The sequence below is a fragment of the Parus major genome, chromosome 1 (genome assembly GCF_001522545.3).
Source record: "Parus major isolate Abel chromosome 1, Parus_major1.1, whole genome shotgun sequence".
NCBI lineage: Eukaryota > Metazoa > Chordata > Aves > Passeriformes > Paridae > Parus > Parus major.
The window spans coordinates 19,002,230-19,024,788 of NC_031768.1; the positions used below are offsets into that span (position 1 = coordinate 19,002,230).

Here is a 22,559-nt window from a genome sequence, read left to right on the forward strand (position 1 = left end):
AACATAGTAATTTATAATTCAGTATTGTCAATTCAAATTGGTCAGTCTATGATATGATCTGATGGTTGCAGCATTACTTTATTATACTGGTACAGTGAGTGCACACAGTATTACCACTCTGCTTAGAAATCAGAGTTGTTAACATCCCAGATCATTGCGTGATAAACCTTCCTGCAGCAGCTCTTGCTGTCCCTGGGCTCTCTGGTTTCAGTCACTTCAAGTTTTTGAAGGCTCATTTGCAGAGTGGAGTTGTAGAAATTTCTGCTCACCCAGGATCTTGAGGGAAATGTTGTCTCTCTCAAGTGTTCTGTGGGAACAGAACCTGCAAGACTCTATAAACTTGGCCACAGAGAGAAAATGACCACATCCACTAAAACAGGACATAATATCTCCCACACACTGAAAGAAAACAAATGTGGAATCAGACTCTGAGAAAGGATTATCCAGTAAGTTTAGAACAGCCCTGTATGTTTCTATTTTAAGATTATTTAACATAAATTGATGTTATCTAACTCCACATGTCTCCAGTGAGGGAATGTCATCCTAAGTGCACAGAACATGCACATTGACTTAGAAGAATAAACAGTTCTTCTTTGCTATTTTTTTTTTGAAAGGCAAAGACAGGAAAGAGAAAATGTGACTTCCCTTGCTACCTTAAAGTGCTTCCCCAGGGCAAACATGCATAGCATAAGTTAGCAAGCAAGCAAGCAAAAAAGTGTTTTATTAGAACAAATAGGGGAAGGATCAGCTAAAGCTCTGGAGACAGCTCAGCTTCTGAAACCTCTCGCCACTTTGCATCACCAATACTCCAATGTGTGAAGGTCTGGAAACCTGCTGATGGCTCTTCTCAGTTAAGCCTTGGGATGAAGTGGCCTTCTCGGGGAACTGAATGGATGTGAATCTCTTTGCTGAAATCCTGAAGGCTGAGGGTGGATGGAAGACAGTCAAAACAACACTTGGGTTTTAGAAAGCACTATGGTTCCTACTTTTTCAGTTTTCTGTGTATCTGGCAAGGGCACAGAGGCTATTTTTGAACTGTCTAGTCTACTCTTCTAAAATGGATCTCTTCTTTTTCCTCTTCTGCTTATTGGTCATCAGGAAGAAGGGAGTTAGCACGTCTATTTGTGAATTTGCCCACACACTGAGTGCACATAAACATTTTACAAAGCATATTTATAGAACTGTTGTAACAGCATGTGTCCTCAAGAGATATGCATTTATAAAACTGACTTGCATGTAGTTTAATCAGTTCAGAAATATCACTACTAACATAAATTTTTTCATGACATTTTCTATTTAATGTAAAATCTACTACCTCCCCCTACTCCCCCAGTTTAGCATTAAAAAGTTTATGTGTTGACACAAAGTGGGAATGTGTAGCCCAGTCATTCAAAGTTTACGCTTCTGGTAATAGATTATTTGAATTATTGATTATTCCAAAGATGGAATATATTTTTCCACATTTGAAAAGTCTTGACAGCCAAGTGAAGTCACCAGTGACTAGAAAAAAGGAAACATCTCTCCTATTTTTAGACAGGGGAGAAAAGAAGACCTGGGGAACTACAGACTGGTGAGCCTCGTGTTACTGGGAAAATGATGGAGCAATCTTCATGGAAGCATTGCTAAGGTACATACAAGACAAGGAAATGATCTGAGACAGACAGCACAGCTTCATGAAGGGCAAATCAAGCCTTACCAGTCTGGTGGTCTTCTGTGGTGAACTGACTGCAGTGGTCAACAAGGGAAAACTGACCAATGTCATTTACTTGGATTTCTTTCAAAGGGCTTTGACATGGTCCCACACAACAGCTTCATCTCCAGTTTGGAGATGTGGATTTTAAGAGTGGACTAATACTCAATAGGAAATTGGATGAATGGACACAGAGAGGTGTGGTCAGTGGCTCTAGTTCCAAGTGGAGGTGGATGACAAATGGTGATCCTCTGGAATCTCAAAAGGCACCCTTTCATATCTTCATCAGTGACATGGGCAGTGGGATCAGTGCACCCTCAGCAAGTTTGCAGATGGCACAACAGCAGGTCAGGATGCCATCCAGGGGGCCCTGGACAAACTTGAGGAGTGGGCACCACGAGCACCTCATGAGGTTCAACAAGTCCCAGTGCAAGGTGCTGCACCCAGATCAGGGCAAACCCAGACTTGAATACAGGACTGTGAGAAGAAGTCACTGAGAGCAGCCCTGCAGAGAAGGACTTGGGAGGTCCTGTGGATGAAAAGCTGGATATGACACAAAAGTGTGCGCTTGTGGCCCAGAAGGTCAGAGTACTCTAGGCTGCATCAAAACAAGAGTGGCCAGTGGGTCAAGGGAGATGATTCACCACCTCTACTCTGCCCTCATGACACCCCACCTGGAGTGCTGCATCCAGGTCCTCAGCATAAGAAAGACATGGATGAGTTAGAGCAGGTCCAAAGGAGGCCATGAAGATGATCAGGGGGCTGGAGCACCTCTCCTATCAAGACAGGCTAAGAGAACTGGGATTGTTCAGCTTGGAGATGAGAAGGTTCTGAGGAGACCTTATGGTGGCCTTCCAGTACCTGTTACTGCTTCTCTTTCTTTTGATGATGCTGTTTCCCACTGGTAAATTTTTTTTTTCATCCTCCCCTTCTCTCCATAGAGAAGAATTTAGGAAAATTCTAGGTTTCTTATGTGAGTGTATGTATTTGTTCTTACTTCCATTGCTATGAAATATTGTTACAAATATATTGGTATGCTATATATTGGTATTCATAATTTCTCACAAATGTCACCCTGTTGTATTCTGAGACCATAATAGCTTTTCACTAAATAGGGTTGCTTCATCAAAGCTGACTGGTGTTGGAAGTTGCCGTGGATTGCTGCTTCCTGGGTACTTAGAAACCACTTAGAGCTGATTTTGTGCTAGCATGGAAAAATGAAACTAAAATGACAGTAATCATCCCATTTTGAACAGAGCAGGGAAGAACTGGTTGATAATGTTGGCTGGTGACATAAGAAGTCTTTTCTCTTTTCTTTTCCCTGCCTCCCCCCAGCTTTGCCTCACTCAGCTTGGCCAACTGTGCTGGCCAGTACAGCCCCACACTTCCTTGGCACACCCTCTGCTCAGCTGTGTCCAGCTGCTGGTGCTTTTCTTGTTCCTGCTCTGGTGGGGTGTTTACAGAGACACCAGACTCTGCTCCACTGTCTCTGCTGGTATCTCTGTCTGACAGAACTTGTGGTGTTCAGACAGGAAATGGAGCTCAAAGAAGCTCTGTGACTCTGAACAAGCCTGCTTCGTGGCTTCCAAGATTGGTGTGTTTTGCATAGCAACTCATGGTAGGTCTTCATCCAGATGCAAAAAATGCTCTAAAACTTCAGAGCCCATTAATATTGCTTCTATTATTATTGTTAGCATTTGGACAACCCACTTGTATTAACCTGATCCATGACATTCAAATGGTAACTACAACTTTAACAACAATTGAAACATGAAAGAGCAGTACATGCCAACAGCAACTAAGAGTCCAATGGGGAAAGGCAATGTCCAGAAAAATATTACCCCTTTAAACGTTCACAGATGTGTTTTATATATACGTAGCATGTTAGTAAAAGTACATGCATGCATAGTTTAACAAAATGATTCTTTTTGTAAAAGTCATGTGACATGTGAGCCATCTTTGGGGTGACAGTTACAGACAACTGAAATAGCAGATGTGCTAAAGCTTTAAAAATAATATTATTTCTGGAGATAAACTCCTGCTCATTTCTCACAAGCAGCTATTTTTCTGATGCTCTGGTGCTTATCTGTGTGGGTGTAGGGGCAAGATAGATCAATATAGATGCATCTGATTGGTAATTCTGTTGAATTTTGTTTGCAATGTATTTCTTCTGAGATTCCTTGTAAAAAACCCACAGACCTTATATATCATACATAGTTTCACAGTGAATTTAATACTGCTGGAATCATCATTTGTAAAGTAAACTCTGTAAGATTTGCAGGACAGAACTCAAAATGTCCTACATTTTTTGAGTGCATGTGTGAATAGGAGTCTACCTCTTGACATTGCAAGTGACATCACAGCTTGATGTAAATTGTATATACAATGTGGTGTTGTTTCATTTTCATTTCTCCTTTTCACATTTAACAAATGCTAATAGTACTTGAATATCTCAGTACTGCTTGTAGTCATTCATTTCTGAGTGCCTACACGTCTTACCTGGTTGTTTTCTGCATAGATCAAGTTCTGCACTCAGATAACCAGGCAACAGTGTTAATTTGTGAGTAACATTTTGATAGCTTCATTCTGTAGAAAATAGAGAGGGCTTTTCCTTTCTTAAGCTGTGTTTTCATTTTAGTAAAGCAGGGACAGCCCTTGCTTTGTGAGCCGGTGGTGCACTTAACTGAACAGGTTTGCACTGTGGAGCTGATGGGGAGGGAGCTGGCACTTTGTCATGTAGGAGGATTGATTCCAGGTGTGTTCTTGGGAGAGGGCTATGGAGCTTCCACAAGATGGAGCAGCAGAAAACAAGAGGGCAAGTAATCCAAACAAAATTTTTGGTCAGGCCAGACCTGACCTGTTGTGTAGCTTCAGTTTCTGTGCTCTTACATGTAGTTAGAAACGTGGCCAAATCCATACACAGATGTCATGGTACATCCACAAGCTATAGTCAGCCTTCTGTCTTCTCACAGCAGCAAAATAAATCTGATTGGGAAAATTCTCTGTTGATTAAGACTGGTATTTTAGGAACTAATACTGTAATTATGTCCTAACCATAGGTCAGAGCTGGATTCCCTCCTCTAAAAACAAAGTATTGACTTAATTTCACCATTGTTATTCTGTAGTACATCAGTAAATATTCAAGTACTTGCAATCTCATGGTGGTTTTCTATATAATGTTGACTTTATTATAAGAATGATTATATTGCACTTAGTTGAAGTACAGGTTTTTATTTTATTTTCTTTTTTTTAATCTGTGATACCTCAATATGATAATGGTACTTGATATCTGCACAATTATTTTCTTTGCTATGAAAATGTTGGTAAGGGAAGTGGGGGCTTTATGGCTTGTTTTTTTTGGGGGGGTGGGGTTTACAAACTGCTTCTGGAGGAGATGAAGTAGAAGCTATTTGTGCAATTGCAGTGCATCACCTTTAAGGAACAGTGGCTCCTCATATGAATAAAGAGAGTGAAAATTCAAAGAGTGAAAGGAAAAAAAAATTCCTGCTCTCTCAAGAGATTGATTTTCTTTGCTTTTTTGGTACTGTTGCAGGTGGTTATGTGGGAAAATCTCTCCTAGTCTAAGCTTTCTTATGTTTCCTTGCCCTATCCTGGAGCTGTTTACTCCACTGTATTGCTGTAAAACTTTTTGTTTAGAAACTTAAAAACAAGAATACAACCCCCCTTTCTCCCAAATAAAACAGAAAACCCAAACAAGAACCTAAGGGTTTGTGCTGTAGTGTGTGACTCACCATGCTTTTTTTGGAAGGAGGAACTTGCTGCATCCTGGTACGTATTCAGAAGTAGCCAAGCTCCTAGGCTCAGACATTTGAGGGCCTTTTCCCCCTCCTTCTATCAGGCCATATGTACTCAAACTTCCTGTCTTGGGAAATGAGTGTAAGTTTCTTTCTCTTTCCTTAGGCCATGGGGGTTTTTGTTGGGGTTTTGTTGTTTGGTTGTTTTTTTAATCCAAAGGGCGGTATCTAATCAGCTCCAGGAGCAGGATATGTGGGATAAGAGGTTCATTTTGGTTTGTAGGTAAAGCAGAACTCAAAAGAAAATATTATTAAATATTTGCTTGTTCTAAAGGACAGATTCACTTCATTATTTACGGGCAGACGGAGATAATGTTTTAAAGTTAAAATATGAAGTTATTAAAAAAAAGGAAGTATTTTAAAATCCATCTCTATAGCCAAGTTAGACAGTTACTGTTCCACATTTTATAATTTCAGCTTTTGAAGTGTCACCTTGTTTATATATGAGTAAAACTTGGATTGAAGATGTGTCCCTTTACGATAGCTTTTAGTAAAATAATATTTGTTGTACATTATCATTCTAACCCAAAAGAATTCTTATTAAATAGGTGGGGTACTGAAAGTGAGGTCAGCTTTGCAACTAGTGGAGCAGCAAAAATGTGTGATACAGCTCATACTGTAACATGTAACATAAAGCTGTAAATAATAGAGGAAGTATTTAAGGAAGTATTATAAATACTTGCCTCTTGCTCAATGGCTGGCTCTGTCAGCTGGCTGTCACATTTAATATGCTGTATTTGAAGAGATTTTTGTAATCTGGACAATGTTGTACAGGAATAATAGAAAAAAAAAAAAAAAAGTTGAGCTATGATATGCCAGCTAAGAAGTGGTGATGAATTTCTATGGTCAGTAACTTTTAAATCCAATCTGTTCACATCTGGGAGACTGTTCTGGTGTATGGCTTTGGAACTGCATAGATATTTTTCATGTTTAGGATGAAGATCCCTTGCTGATTCCATACTGATCTCAAGTGGAGATTGACTGACCTTAGCAGGTGAATTAATGGGATGGAGTGCTTGCTTTGCTTTGTATTTAAGCACACTATAATTGATTAGGCTCTACTCCATTACACCTTTTTTGGGTGTAAATCGCACAGTTGTGGTTTGGGAACTTTAGTGCAAATGACAGCAGCTCTCTGGTGTTCTCTGTTGTAGTCTGAAACCTGACAGTCAAAATGTCACAAGGTGGCCTTGAGCTGCTGTCTGTCCTGTTTCTTCATTCTGTGCAAGATGTACAGATGCTAAGTGTTAATAAAAGCAAATGGTATCAAAAAGCAAATGGTGTCCTGCACTTCCTTCAGAGTTCTTAGATTAGCAGCCTGAGCCTTTGTCATGGAAGTGCATGAGCCTAGATAAATTATGGGGTACCATAAAAATCAGGGATATGATAAAAGAGGAAAATCACTAGTAAAAGCATGAAAGGATGACTGGGCACAGAAAAACAAACCTCCTTAGAGCACCTGCTCAAACACAAGATACAAAAGAGAGAGAGGCTAGAAGAGCAGAGGTATGGGAACAGTCCAAAAATCTCTAAGTGCAGAAGAAATATATTGGCCGGTTTGAGAATTTTTGATAGGAAGAGCAGCCACCAATACCTATTTGGTGACTGCTCTTGCTGGGCAGAGCTGGGAGTGAGTGAAAGAACCCCTCAGTGCTCCTCCCTTAGCTGCAGGGAGTGCTTGCTGTTCGCTCAGGGAACAGACTGGTGTGTGGCTCAGACCAGTGCTGGTGTGTCGCTGCTCCCAGGAGTCAAGTGACCTTGTTTATCATGTGTAGCTGGGCCAGTATGCAGCTGTTTCCACTGTAAACTCACAGAAAGCTGGGTTCAGGGTATGCTTGTGCATATTGCTTTGCAATTAACTTTGCATGGGCACACAGGCAAATGCCTTCTCCCATAGCTGCCTCAGTGCTTTTAGCTGATTTAGGCAACACAAGTGCATGGTACATTTTTGGTTCATTTTTGCCCTGTCAGAGAAACAAGTATGTGGGTAGAAAGGAATGAAAATGATGCTTATGGTGCTGAAGAAATGAACTACAGGATGAAGTGGCTGGGTAGTTTATATCTTGGTAGAGGAACCAAAAATAATTTTATGTGGAACCATTAATCCCCCATTCTACAACACACTGCAGAAGAATCATTATAAAACTGGAAAAGGTAAGTACATCCAAGACTGAAATTCTTTCAAAAGAGCAGAATTTGTGTTTTTGAAGATACTGTGTGCAATACTATGATACTTTCTTTTCAGCATAGCAATTAAAAGTAATCATCTCATTGTGTGTAACAGATTTGCTTGTGTTAAGTGTTTCGAAAACAAAAAACATTTAGGCACAAACATTTTTTTTAGCATCACATTCTAGTTAGGAATAGGATGGAGCTGCTAAGGATTGAAGGAGGTAAGAAGCTGGCTAAGCTCTCCCTATATTGTGCAAGCATCCTGCCCTGGGTAGTGTCCTTGAACATGTAAGAACTTCCAGGGGCCTTTGCTTATCATTAATGTTGGCATGCTGCACAAAGGGGAGGAATATTTTTTCACTTCCTCATGAGATTTTCTTCAGTAGTGTGTGACTTTGTCCTGTTTCTGACAGAACTTTCTCTTCATGCTAATGGTTTATTCTCTGCTTTCTGTTATTTTTTTGAGGTTGGATTTTTTTTTTAGCATGTTCAAATCTTTGTCCCCTGGAGCAGAATTTCAACCAGTGAGAAAAGACTTGCCCTCCCTGGTGACTGAGGAAGAATCCCCCAGGAATGATTGAGAAGCTGTGGTTGTGGAGAGGGGGTTTTCTCTTCAGGTGCTGGGTAGGAAAAATGTCTCTACTGTTGTATTTCCTGACCTAGAGACATTGCAATGTGTGTTATGTGACCTTGTCCTCATTGCATGTGCCTTTCCCACCATGGGAGGAATGAGAAGGGAAGGGACATCTGACCGATGTGTAGGCATTTTATTTAATAATGTAAGATGTAGTGGTGAATTTAGCTGAATGGAGTAACATTCTGTATAATGCAGAGAAAGAAGGGGAAAAAGGAAGAGGAGGAAAAGAGAGGATGGATGTATAGGGAAAAACCCAAGAATTTGAAGGTTTTCTTAAAGATTTCTGTTCTACAGGAGCATACTTTGGAGTAAAAGGTCTGCAAGGGATTTGTCAGCTCCTTGAAGAGCCTCTTTTCAAACAGTGCAAAAGTGCCAGAAACCTGTCCTTTGGATGAAGGAGAGCTGTGTTGTGTGTGAGTGTTTTGGAGAAGTTCTGTATCTTGGAGGAAGAGGAACCAGAGTGTGGTTTGACAGTTGCTACAGCAACTAAGGCTTTTTTAATGGGAGGCAGGGATAAGTGATGGTATAAAGTCTTGTGTAACTGACGTACCTTCCCCCGCTTCCTGCCAATTTTCCAGTATATTAAAACAATAAGTAATTTATTACTTTAGCTGAGAAATGGCTCTATGTTTGCCCAGCTCAGCCTCGTTTGCAAGACTGCATGATTGTTACAGAGACAACAGAAAAGAAATTATTTACATAATGGAAAGCAGGGATTCAAGCATCTCTGAAAAGAATTCTTTTCAAGGGACAAATGCATCCCTTGTTCTGCCTGAAGAAATTTTGTTTGATGTGGATGTCAGTGGGACAAATTTTTTATCTCATAGCTCTTCCTTTCTTCTCATTCTCTCCCTTCCTCCCTACCATGATTTTTTTTTTTCTTTTTTGCAAAGTTTTTAAAACTCTTTTTGGTTACTATGGAGTTCTTTTTAATGTAGGAATGATGATGTATTATAGAGTAAATGAAAGATGATACAAACCTGTGGCAGGAGGGGAATTCTGCTGGCTGTCCCTGCAGCAGTGTTACAGAAGCAGCCCTGGCATAGGCATGCTCCAGTAAGTGCTGTCCAGGGAGAGACTTTAACCCTTGTAATTTTTTGGGACTCAACTGCCTGCTATTATCCAGGAGGAAAGACAATGGTTTCCTGAAGGAATGATACATGAGTGGAAACCAGACATCACATCCCAGAGTACAGAATAAATTTAGGATTCAAAAAAAGTACATGAACTAACTGTTAGCTAGTTTAAATTGACGTATTTTAATTTAGTAGTGGTTTTTTGTTTTATTACTGAAATTTAGGGGCATTTGACAGCTGAGTTTCAGAGGAAGAGAGTTTGGCTAATGCTCTTGTTCTTTGAAATGTTGCTGGAAGTCTTAGGCTGCAAAGGAGCATTTTGCCTCCCCCTTGGGTTCTTTATGCAGATCAGAAATAATTTTGAGTTAAGGCTGATTTTAATTGAAGAGTAGGTATTAAACAATTAACCATATTTGTAAATGAAGCCCAAATATGCACAGTTATAGAATCTTAAATATATGTTTTTGCAGTTCTTACTCACTTTTAAAGGCCTGTTTTCATGAACCAAACATGCTTACCTAGCTCTTCAGAACCAAGATTTATTTTACAGATGTCCTTGCTAATATTTTGAGCATTAACAACTCATAACCAGAGCTCCCAGATTTGAAGGTTTCCTGTGTTTCATTTTGTAGTTTAAAAGAAAAAAGTTATCAGTACAATTAATGAGAATATTGCACAGTGCATTTTCAGAAAGTTATGATTGAACTAAGAGCCGGTTTTCAAGTGAATGACACTGAGGTATTTAACTGGAATAAGTTCACTGCTCTCGAGTTGCTGAGAAGCAGTGCATGAAGCATGCACATTTTTTTTCATGGATGAAAAAGTAATAAACCTTTGCTACCAATTTTATGCATTTGAAAACTCAGTAGAGGATAAATACTGCCTTCTTGCATTCATGATGGCATTTTGTGGATTCACGTGAGATGAGAGAAATAACTGAAATATTTGTGCTAAAGGGAAGACTGACAAAAAGATCTCCTTTTAAATATTCATGTGTGAGTGACCAGTACTTACTAGAAAAGAAATTGGCAAAGTTTGAATTCTGCCACATGGATGTGTTCCTCCCATAGCATCCTGTCTGCCATTCTCTTCCTCCCACAACCCTCTCCTTTTCCATCCTTACCCAGACCTTGAGATGGCTTATCCTTTTGGTTTCTCTGACTCATTCACTTGCCATTTGACACAAACCCAGCTCCAAATCTCTTTTGCTCTCACTCCTTCAGGCTCCCTCAGGGTCACCCTGCTGCAAGGTTCTCCTTTATGTCTCACCATCTTTCTTTCAGTGGGACAAACCTGCTTTGATCTTTCTCATCTTAAGGAGCCTATTCTATTCCAGCTGCTGCCCATCCCTTTTCTCTCTTTTCTATCAAATAGATTGATTCAGCTCCTTGAAATTATTATTTTTTTATTTCCATCTGGATTTCTAGGCTGGCTCCAATCCCCTCCATGGCACTTGACTGCCCTTGTCCAGCATTCCAGGACTACCAAATAGCTCTGTGTTATTAGAGGGACACCAGCAGAACTTGCACTTGATCAATGCATTCTTTCTGCTCTTTAGATCACACAGAGTGGAAATCTTCCAACTGCACTGAATTGTTGGTGAATGTGGAGCGATTTCTTAGGAATCACATAACACCTATATGTAACTGAAAATATTAACATTTTAATTCTTATATTGTGTCATAAAACGTAAGAAATAGTTGAGAAAATGTGATTGTCAGGGTGCAATTACACAGTATTCAAACCTCCCATACTTCTTAAGTTAAGGATTTCTCCTCTCAGCTGTATTTAACTGTGTTTCAAGTAAGTCTTACACTTAATACTGTGGATTGTGCTCTGGCATGAGAGAGCATGCAGGTACTCATTAGATTTTTTTTTTTCCAAAACTGGGTGTGAGGTTTCTTTTTCATACAATTATTGGGTCTCTGATTAATGGGCACTTACCTGGAGTGTGCCAATGCTGCTGACAGCTGTAGGCATGCAGCACGCTTTCCTAAATTGTCTGAAAAACTGAACTTTGATATTTGCTGGGTGATATGAATATTTTAGTGTCTCATTTAGCAACAACTTCAGACTTTTCTTTAGATAACCTGGGGTTTTTCACCTGAAGAAATGGTATAATCTGAAAGCAAAAGCAGGTTGCTTGCAGTTTGTAACTTATCAGTCATCACCGGCATCAGTAAAAAACTTAGGAAAGTTGAGACAGAAATATATGAAGATATTCAGAAGAATCTTACCCAGTTTAATTTAGTAACCTAAACTAGTGTTATTTCAAAGCATTTTGGGCATGGATATTACTCATGCATTTTTTTCCTGCAAAATTTGAAAGAAAAGTAGTCATCTCTTTTTACTTATTTTTTTCCCCCAGATTAAAAATGACGGGAATTTATTTGCAGTTATCTTGAAAGTGAATTCTCGCTAAATGGTTAGAAATAGTTAACTTTAAGTATTTTCAAGGTAGCATTAAACCAGACGTTTTTGCCTTCATATTGATGACATTACAGACCAAAGGAGTTGAACTGAAGCCCAGTTTTATGCAACTGATATTTTATTGTCAGAAAGCAACAATCCTGTCTTTATCTTCAGCATTTTTTAGAGACAGAAAACTGTAATTTGGGAAATTGAACAGAATAATTCCATGTTTTCCAGCAAATGGTTCTTTAATGAAAACAGGTGGTCAGCTGTTAAGTGGCTCCATATGCAAAATTGTCCACAAACAATAAATTTAGCAAGCAAGATTCTGTGTCTTTGAAAGGAAAAGTGACCTCACTTGGGTTCGCATTGTTACAATAGAATATTTTTCCCAATGTCTTTGTCCAATTTTTTTCCAATTTTCTTTCTCTAAGGTAGATGCACAAGTTCACCTGAGGCACCACTGCATTTTATTGGGTAGAAAGAAAATCTTATTTAGTTTCTACTGGTTTTACTCAGTTAACAAGGTCATGTATAAAACTGCAGGAATGACTGGGTTTCAGTTCTGTAGTTTAGTACTAATGCACCGCTAAAGACACTGATCTAAATTGAATGGTAGAAGGTTGTCACATTCAACACAAACCAAAAAAACCAAACCAAAGCTGAAGCAGGGAGACTGGGGAGGGAGATCAGACTGCACAGCTCCCTAGCAGTGAACGTAAGAACATGTTCTGGAGGAGATGTCTCCTGGCTGTCTCTGTGCAGCCTACCCTGCCCAAGACAGCCTAACATCAAAGAGAGTTGCTAAATCCTCTGCAGCAGGAAAGAGGGAGGGAGCTGAGTCAGTGGCTGGGGAGGTGATGCTCAAGGTGTCAGCGCAAATGCTGCCAGGCTGGGAAGGCTCAGGGACACACAGAGGGAGTGGAATGTTCTGCAGACCTTGGGAGGGGCTTCTCCTCTCCTGAGGAGCAGTCCCTGGTGAGTGCAGCCCCTTCTGAACTGGTTGCCTTACCTACAGAGTGGGGCTTTGTGCAGTGGGCTCCTTGTGGCCAGCAGAGAGGTCACACTGGGAGGCTGTGGTGAGGAGGATGTGCCTTCTCCGAGGACTCCCTTGATCAGATCCTGTAAAGAGACAGCCCCTTGGCACCACCCTGCTGTGTGGGCAATCCTGGCAGAGATGTCCAGCAGTGCCTGGAACACGGGAATTCAGTGTGGAATACTGGAGCATGGTGCTGTATTGCTGGAGCCTCTGGAAAAATCTCTCCCATAGTGTGTGAAACCTGGCGAGCCAACGTGCAAGCTGTAGCCTTACGTGAGAGGGCAGTTAAAGAGTTAGCTGCAGATAAGGGGTGACTGAGATATGCTGACTTTTGTAATCGAATAATTGATGCTCTGCTTGAAAGAGTTGGGTTTGAATTTGTTGGATCAGCTGTGGTCATAGCTTGAGAGTGAAATTTTTGGCAGCTCCAGCCCTGTTTGGACCGGTTGCAGTGGGTCTTTTTATCCAGGACCTGGTCCACTATATGGGGAGTTATGGAGTGTTATCTCTGTTGCCTAATGTCTGCATATGATAAGTTTGGTTACATGAGACTGCCAAAAAAAGAAGGAAAGAAGTTCTGGTAGCTTTCTAAGAAAGGCACTCAGCTCTTTCAAAGAGGAAGCTCTGTTTGATATATGATATCCTGGAGTGCTAAATGTGAGCCCAACCTTGCAGCACAAAGGGCTGCAGTATTTTTTAACCCAAAGACATTTGGAGAGTTTTCAGTGAGGCCTGGCCTTTGTTTCTAAGTATTCATATAATCTACATTACCAGGAATATTGATAGTTACATGCAGTTTTACAAGGAGGTGTGTTTAACATCTAATGTAACAGCAGAATTTGTGTAGGGCTGTCACCTCTTTACAGCCATGCTTATTTACATTCACAGGTCTGACAAGTCTTTCATCCTGGTTTGTATTTCTGCTGTTTCCCATGCATTGTGGCTAAGCAGTGGGTTTGTCACTGCCACCTCGCAGTGTAGTGGGGGTGAGGTGTCTGAACTGTGCACACATCAAGTCTCTGACTGAAATAATTTCCACAGCTCTCTCTGCGTTGGTGCAGCCTGGGTGGTTATAGCTCTCCATGTATTTATGGGTATGGAAATAATCTCTTTTAGGAGAAGCTGGTGTTGACACTCATTCATGAGGAATTCTATTAGCAAATCTGATAGGGCAAAATAAGGAGAGGAGCATCAACAACTGTACTTACAATGCTCCCTGATGAGTAAATGCAGCTTCTGCCAACTAAATTTAGCAGTGCAAACTCCTAACAGAAGTTACAGAAGAATTGCAGTCACTTGTTCAGCCCTTCCTAGATGAGTTTGCCATGGAGCATCTGTGTTAGCAAAGCCAAATTCTGGGACATGATCAGAATATTAATTTTTCCCAAAAATAATGGTTACCTCATCACACTGTTGCAAAGTCATTATTGATTTGAATGGTAACTTCTTCAGGGGTGTAAGTGAAGCCAGGCTGTAAGAGTATAGTGGCTGTCAGCTTTTGAGAGTTTCCATACTGCCAGGGCCTTGCTTTTTCTGCAGAAGCAAAGGTGGCCATGGAAGAGCCTCTGCTACTTGCAATGAGATTCCCCTTTTGAAGAGTGTGGGTCAAGGCTGCCTCCTTTCTTGTGCAAGAAAGTTGTGCTGCTGAGAGTGTAGGTTCCCTTGGCAAGCAGCTGTGCTCCTGGGCTGGAGGAAAGCAAGCTGGGAGATACGATGATCCAAGAGTGGCCCTCTCTTCCCCAGAATGTGCAATGCAGAGCATCTCAGCCTAGAAATGAAAACAGAATGGGGAAATGGTTGTACCATTTCCCAGGTGCCTGGGTCTCTCTAGCTGCCATTGGGTTTTTCTTCTGAAGAGTAATGTGGCCTTCATGGTGATAGTCATCCCACCTAACTTGTTTAGTTTATCTCGCAGTCAAATTAAACTGTACCACTTGTTGATTGCTAAATTCTGCTAACAGGTATGTTACATAAGAGATAACAATTAAGAACAGAAGCTGGAGGTTTTTTTTCTGGTAGTTAAATGCTCGGGAGCTTTCACCAATTAAGATTTTACATCTAGATAATAATCCTGTTACAATCCTGTAATACCTTGCTGTAACAAAACAGCTGCTAGGCAGTGGAGTGGCCTGTCTTCTCACACTGGACCTCAGGAATGGGTAGGCAAACTGTGGTTGGAAAGAGGAGCTGACAGTGGCAGGTTGGGAAAAGCTAAACTGGAAATCTCTCAGTTAATGGGATTACAAAGAAAAATATTGATTTGCTGTGCATGTAGTCAATCTAGAGATTCATTATCATGCTCTTATTGTGGTTTAAGACTGGTCACTCATGGACTGTGCCCCCTCAGGCTGTACATGTGCTCACAGGAGCTGTTTACCCATAGAGAGATAGTGCTGCACTGTCTGCATCTCTTACCTTTTGGGATCTCTGGGTGCTTGCAAGATGCTACATCAGAGTTACTTCAGACCTGCTTTGTGTCCCAAGGTTTACTTTTCCAGTTTAGTATGCTATTGTTTGAAATGTCAGCCACCTCCGGCCTTACCCTGCCTAAGTTGTAAAGTGTTCTCTCCCTCTCTTCACTTGGCTCGGGATGTGGGGAGGTTTTGGGACCATTCCAGGGCTTTTCTGAAGCTGCTTTTTCCACTGTCAGGCAGGGTCTGGCACTGAGTCAGCCACTGCTTCCTGGTTCTCACCCTTCCCTTGCAGGCAGACAGATGACCTGCCTTAAGGGAGCGACCTTTCTTGGAAGGTGAAATGGAGCACATCAATTAAATGCTGACCATAAACATTAGCCACATACATACCTATGAACACATTAATCCTGTGTTAACAGTCCCCAGTGCAGTGTTCATTGATCAGCTGGTTATTGTTTGTGCAGTGCTTGGAAGATGACAGCAATATGGACATTTCTCTACTCATTACAGATTAGCATATTACACCAAGGCAGAAACTTTACTGAGATAATTTATCCATATTCTGATGAAAGAGGTGTGTGTTTATTAGGAGAGCTCAGTGAGATACAGAAAATATCTGTTAGAGTTTTGAAGAGGAAAAAATTTGATAACTGAGCAGCAATCTTATTAGCCCCATCTTGCCCTGTGCTGAGGAGGAGTGAAGATATGAATTTACCTGCCTTCCTCTGTTTGTGGGCTGTAATGTGAACAGACTTTTCTTCCTGCCCCAGTTCTTCTCTGGAAAGCTCCTCTCTCATTTTATCAATGCTTTATTGCCACCAGTTTTATCTTGCCCAGGCATCTGTGGAAGAGGATGAAGGAAAACACTTTTTAAGAATCCTGGGCTGCTCAGGAAAGAAATAACCTGTCTCTACAAAGTATGATCGAGGGGAGTTTGATCCACAGCTCTTGACATTCACCAGGGCTGACAGAATTCCACCTTGAGGTGTGAATTTCCTGTTCCTTCCTTAACCTTGCTCTTTCTATTTCTGATCTCTTCTGCTCCTTCCATTTAGTCTTTAGTGTTAAAACAGTTTTCTCTGGTGCCATTCTGAACTTGATCTGAGTTCGTGGTTTGCATAACTAGGAGAAAGTACAATCTGACAATAATAGCAGGCATGCTTTTTGAAGTTACCAGTGTGTGTGTAACCATTAAATTAAGGAGAAGCTCACTTGGGTCAGTGAAAGAAGAGCCTGTGTCTAGAAATCTCCATGTTCCTGATCTTACCAGTGGTTCTCTTCATAGAGATATTGCACTTGGATGGACAGTTGCTGTTTTCTGGGCTGCCCACGAGGTTGGGAAGGGATGGGAGGAACCCAGAGGGTGGCTGACCTTGCTGTCAAGGTCTCTATTAATTGTCTCTTTCAAAGCAGTGTGTTCCAGTTTGGCTCTGTAGTGTTTGCTCTAACTGTGGGCCGCTCTCTTTCTCAGCTGCAGGGGAGTGATTTCTACCTCAGAGGCCTTCAAAATCATCCCTTTCTCTTCATTAATCAAAGACCTAATCAGATTACAGGGATCTAAATGTACTTCAAGCACAAAGTTTTTAAGTTCTGTGGAAATTTTCCACTCTTTAACATATGATAACATGCAGACTAATTTAAGTTAATGGCATAATGCTTCTCTCAGGAGATAATTTTCTAATTGATCTTACTGCTGGTAACATTATCTGTGAACAATTAGTATCTGATGGGATCCCTTTGCTCCTGCTTGGTGAAGAGATGAAGCGTCCCAGGGGAGCTGCATTCCACAAACAGCTGACTTGCTGGGAATCCCTGTGGGGCCTCAAAAATTCTCAACTCTCTCGTTTTTAAAAGAATGTTTTTCAGTCATTTTACATGGCTTTGATGATAGAATGTAAGTGATGGAAAAAAATACCCGAGTCACTTCATGCTGTTCTTTTTCATCATGTTATGATGTTTCAAACTTTGCAATTTGGTTGATTATAGCTGTCAAGAAAATAAATTTCCCATGGTTGCTTTAGACTTTGGAATACTTGTACTTCGATGAAATTTTTAGGGAACAATAATAAATAGTCTTAGCATGTGAACTTGTATCAAGAGAAATAGAGACATTAATCCCTTGGGGAAAGCATAAACGTTTTGCTTTCTAGATGAATTTCAATTAATTTCATGTGGTCTCACATGGATTTTCATCTTGTTTTTATAAGTTCTCTGTCTCTTTTTTATTCTTTGCTTTACACCACTGTGCCTTTGCTTTCCCCAAAGTTTCATCTACTTTTTTCACTTGTCTCTAGTGGGATACTCAGTATGTCTCACACTCTCAGCCCAGCTTGATTCTGTATCTTAGGAAAGATTAGATTCTGTATCTTCCTCTTCTCTCAGGCTGCAGGTTGTTAATGTAATGTCCCTTGCAATCTGCAGGAAGTTTCCACTCTTGTCATTTTTCCTCTCTTGGTTTTCTTCCTGTCCCTTTCAGTGTATTACAGGACTTTTGTCTCATCAATTATCTTGCAATTGGGTGAGGCTAAAGAAAATAAAGTTTTCTTTCAGGCATTGTTTATCTGTACCTTGAGTTCCAGCAGTGCCCCATGCCAAATATGATGTCCATGTATAGAGTTTACCTTTTTCCCAGCAGTAAGTCAGTAGCTGTAGAAAGAAGAAGGAGCTCAGCAAGTTGCAGGTGATTTTCCTCAAGTTGTCTGCTCCATACAAGTGTGTTATGCCTGTATGCTTTCTTCTGATATGAAGGGCTGTGTAGTAAAGGTGAAGGAATAGGACTTAAATCCAGGTGTGTAACTTTTTTCCTGAGAAGAATGTGAAGGTAGTGGGTGTGTTGCTGCATGGTTAGCTGAGCTTACCTTTTGTTCTTCCTTGCTTAATATGTGAGGAAGTAAGGGAATAATTCTGACAGGTGGGAGTTAGCAAGCTTGGTAATGCTGCTTTCAAAATTTGGAGGTGGTGGATACATGGGGAAGGGATTCTGGAACAAGTGACATTGAAGCAGTGAGCATTTTTGTAGAAGTGAACTATGTGTGGAAGAAAGATTGCGCTTATCATTCTATTGTCACTTCATGTCTTTTGTCAGGGTAATAATGAAAATGGGCCTTTCTGAAATCAAAAATGACAGTCATAAGTCATTGGTGGTAATACATGGACATCTAACTGAGAGCTGATGTGCTCTTGCAAAATTTCTATCTTAGGAGACAAGTTTTCAGAAGTATGGACTCAGAGATATGCATTTCTTGTGATTGCAAATGGTTAATGTGCCAGTGTTCTTCCCAGTAGATTGTGAGATCTGAGCTGTCATTTCTGACCTTGAAAGTTTGCTCATAGTAAGCCAATAGGTAAGAAGATGCAAAAATGTCGATATGCAAGATTTTGGTTGCTATTCAGATGCAGTGGCCTGCATGCAGAAGGCTGTTGCCTCTGATTTTTCCAGTCTCATTCAAATGAACTCATTTTGTATGTTCCTTTTTCTGATTCCAGTTCCTGATTCTCATTTCTCTAAAAGTCTCACTTTGGCTCTCAGAAACAATTAAAGGCAAACCAATCCAGTCTTAACTTGCAAATCAGCTCTATGAACAAACTAAGCTGAATATCTTCCACTTGAATTCAGTGTTCTTTCTCCTACTTGTGCTATAAGGTTAGTAAATTTTTAATCAATATTAAAGTTTTGTCAGTTTGCTTATTGTTGCTATTCCCCTCACCAATACTTTCTCTTCTTTTTTAAATTGTCTTCCTCTATTTTTGCCTTCTTTAATTTTTATATGAGTGATCTCTTCTGGAAAGGAAATTTTTCTTGCCCCATTGCTGCCGCATTTCTCTTCTTGAGAACTGTGCCTCCTGTGTTTTGTGTGTACACATTCACTGCTGTAAGCTGCTCTTTGAGATCCAGAGGCAGATATGGGACCAATTCAAGGGAAGCAAGTAGAGGTTTAAACTCTTCTGTTTGTGTTGTGCTACATGGTGGGGCAATCCCACATGGTGGAGTTAGAGATGAATTGAAGTTCATGATCCCCAGTGCTGCAATAGCTCCTTTCCAGTTGTCCCTATTTCTTCTCTGTAGGACTTTGAGATGAGTTGTGTGTAGCTTCCTAAGGCTGGAATGGATACCAACAAATTATCTAAAATAATGAGGTACTGCAAGATTGTAGTGTATGAAATATTTTCTTTTTAAATAACAACACTTGCCATACAGTTATTTTAAAATGTTCAGTACCATTTGCACTTTTTAGAGCAAGCATCCATGCAGGGGGACATTGCCAATATGTAGAATAAAAGTCTCTGTGTATGGGCAGCACAATGTAAAGGTTAGGTTTCACTTTGATTAGAAAAGCAAATGGTTGGTTTGGAGTCAAGTGAAGCTTTTTTCCCCCCTCCTTCTCTTTCTAGGTGGTTGCTGTTATTCTTACATTTCTTTGGTTTATAAAACAGAGAAAAAAGTTAAATTATTTTTCTCTAATTGGCCGTGCATTCTAAAAATACAGAATATTTTGGATAAAAGGTAGATTTGGTAGTAGAAATCTGACTTTCTTTTGGCTTCAGGAGATGCTGCCCTGATAATTTAGCTAATAAGAACTAATCTTTAGCAAATCTACCATCATGCATAAAGGAGATGAGAGCAGAAAACATTCTGCCTTGAGGAGCATTTTTGTCAGTGATGCTGAAGAGGGTCAGAATTTGGTGCCTGAACCTAAAGCCAGGCGGTGTAGGCTGGTGCCAGCAACACAAGTTTGACATGGAGGCAGCTACTACAGGTGAGCCCTGTCACTTCTGAGAGGTTTTGTTCCTGTTGGATAAAGCAGAAGTTAGAGATTTAAGAGCTTAAGGGACTGGAAGTACAGACTGCAAGGCTCAGTGGGCATCTCTGCGGTGAGTGTGCAGTGAGTGAGCAGCAGCAGGGCTGGGAGCCCGTGCCTCGTGTTCCTCCTGTGGGCTCAGCCTGTGCTCACTCTCTTGTGGGGATTTCTTAGCAGCCACTGCTCACCACTGGTGGCTGAATCTCTGCTTTCCCACCTCCAGCTCTGCTGCCTTCTCCAGGAGAGCTCCTGCAGCAGTGCTGCTGTCAGAGCAGGCCAACAGGCAGTGTGGTGCTGGCTTCCACAACATCTTTTGGAAAGGTTGAAGCCTCTTTCATTGTTTCAGTGGCTCTCTGGGAAAGTGAATTCTGACAAGTGTGGCATAAATCTGCTCCCAGCCAGCTCAGTGATAGTCCTCCCTGCATTGGTAGCAAACGCCTCTGTCTGCCTTTCCCTTAGATATGTCTGTTGAGGATGCTGATACAGCCTGGGAACTGACACTGTGACTTGAATGGTACTGACTTTTATGGTATAAGCCTGTCAAATTTAATTTAAGGATGTTACAGTTAATAACTCCCTGTGTGAGTGTACCTATTTACAGAAGTATAAATGGTTAAGGCTCTCTTGTGACATAGAGCTAGTGAAGCTGGTGATTTTAATAATGTTTTTTATTAAGTTCTGTTCTTTCAGAAAAAAAAGAAAACTGTTTGTTTCTTTCCTCCTTAGTAAGAGAATGAATGTGGCCTATGTTATTGTCTAATTTGCAAAAACAAAACTAGAAACAGTCTATGGAGATCTGATTCTCTGTTTTTATTATAAGTGTAAGGTACTTTGTGACAATGTCACATTCTCACTGTCTAGAGTCAAGTTCAATCACGATATGCATACATGCAATGGATTATGTATGCATTTTAAGTAATATATCTGTGTTTTAAGTATTTTTTCAGATTAAAGTTATCAGATAGTCTTTATAATTTGGTATATTGTAGCTTTTCAAACCCCAGTGTGACCATTTTTCAGGATAATGTGTTTAATCAGTTCAATCACTATGCTGTTTTTGGTACAACATATACCAAAGCTCATCTTTTAAATCTAAAGTTCAATGGAAGAATTGTTGGTTGGTTTGTTTCTTGGTTTGGGTTTTTTGTTTATTTGTTTGTTTGCTTTTTCTGGAAGTATTTTTATTCTCTTCTTTTTACACACTTTATTTTTTTAGTTAGAGTGCTCCCTGAGGAGGAGGGTTAATGGAGTTATGCAGTGCTGACTACAGGAGATGGATTGATTTCTGAAAGCAAGTGAAAATGCCTGAAATGCTTCAGATTTCTTTTTTTCTGGTTTCCTGATCTTTAATCCTGAAAGAGAAGGAAAAAATGAAATTAAAACCAGCCTTACAGAGAGCTCTGGTGCAATGGTGATGGGGTTTGTGTTTTGTCTCTTTTCCAGTGGTGATAAGAAATGAGTTCAAAGATACTGAAAGAATGAAATTCTTTGGCCTTTTCATGAGTAAAAGCATTAGTGAGCTTAAAGCATGAAATGGAGAGAAAAGCAGTGAGCTAAAAATTGTGTAAGCTTGTTGCACTGTTGTAACAACCTCCTATAATCTTCATGCCTTCTGAATCACTTAGTCAGCATGTACTATATTGCATACCTTGTTTCTTTTAAACATAACAGGACATGTTATTAACTCTATCTGTTGCAAAGGCTGTGATATTTATGTTTATATTTTCCTGTAGGATGAAGGTCCTGCAAAGAGTAGTCGTCCCTTTGTACAGCATTGCATGGTTTGTTAATACACATTTCTTCCTCTGAAATTCCATGGGAATTAATGAGTATTGACAGGAGAGACTCAAGGCTGTATTGATATCACAGCTCCACAGAGAGAGATGACTGTCACATCAGATATCTGGCTAAATTACAAATTGGTTTAAAATTTTATCTTTTGCCCCAATCTGGCAGAAGCTAAACTGATATAAACCAATCCCAACCTGACAAGAGTGTGACTGCACAGATACTGATCCAGTGATTTAACTAACACACTCTCTGGCTTAGGGGAGGCGGGTTTGAGGGAGAAGATTTTTTATTGCAGCTTCTTGCTTTTTCTTTTTGGTGGACTACTGTGGCTCCAGATGCAGACAGGATGGTTGGGTTCATGGCATACTTGGCAGGTGAGATTCCCCTGCAAGCTGGGCCCACGTGGCTCGGCTGGATTTTTAGGATGCTGAGGCTGCTCGGGCAGTTTGGTTGCTCACCCAGGTGCTGCTGTGCTGGGTTGGCAGGCTGGGCTGCTGCCGTGCTGCTGGGGAAATGATGCAGCCGGAGGTTTCCATCAGCTGCTGCTGGAGGGCCATGCTGAGTCTGTGTTGGAGAGGTGGTAGGCTCTGCATCTCTGGGTGTTGGTTGGCAGCACAGCCAGCAGCTATTGAATTGTAGCCACTGAATGAACACAGAGCCGAAGAAAGACTCGGATTGTGTTCTTGCTGTAAATTTAGCACAGGTACTCTGGTG

At 40.6% G+C, this 22,559-nt stretch overlaps 1 protein-coding gene across 5 annotated transcripts in view; it reads left to right on the forward strand.

Moving 5' to 3' along the window:
* Positions 1–22,559, forward strand: part of ARHGAP6 (Rho GTPase activating protein 6) — a 312,873-nt gene that overhangs the window by 200,275 nt on the left and 90,039 nt on the right. The window contains exon 1 of one of the 5 annotated variants that reach the window (XM_015633317.3): positions 5,497–5,587. The exons of 2 other annotated variants lie outside the window; for them this stretch is intronic. In XM_015633317.3, coding sequence (XP_015488803.1) covers positions 5,555–5,587 — 33 coding nt within the window. In that variant the 5' untranslated portion in view covers positions 5,497–5,554. Of the gene's footprint in view, positions 1–5,496; positions 5,588–7,240; positions 7,660–18,782; positions 18,899–22,559 lie in introns of those variants that run through there. 2 more of the 5 variants (XM_015633333.3, XM_015633324.3) reach the window with 2 other exon arrangements.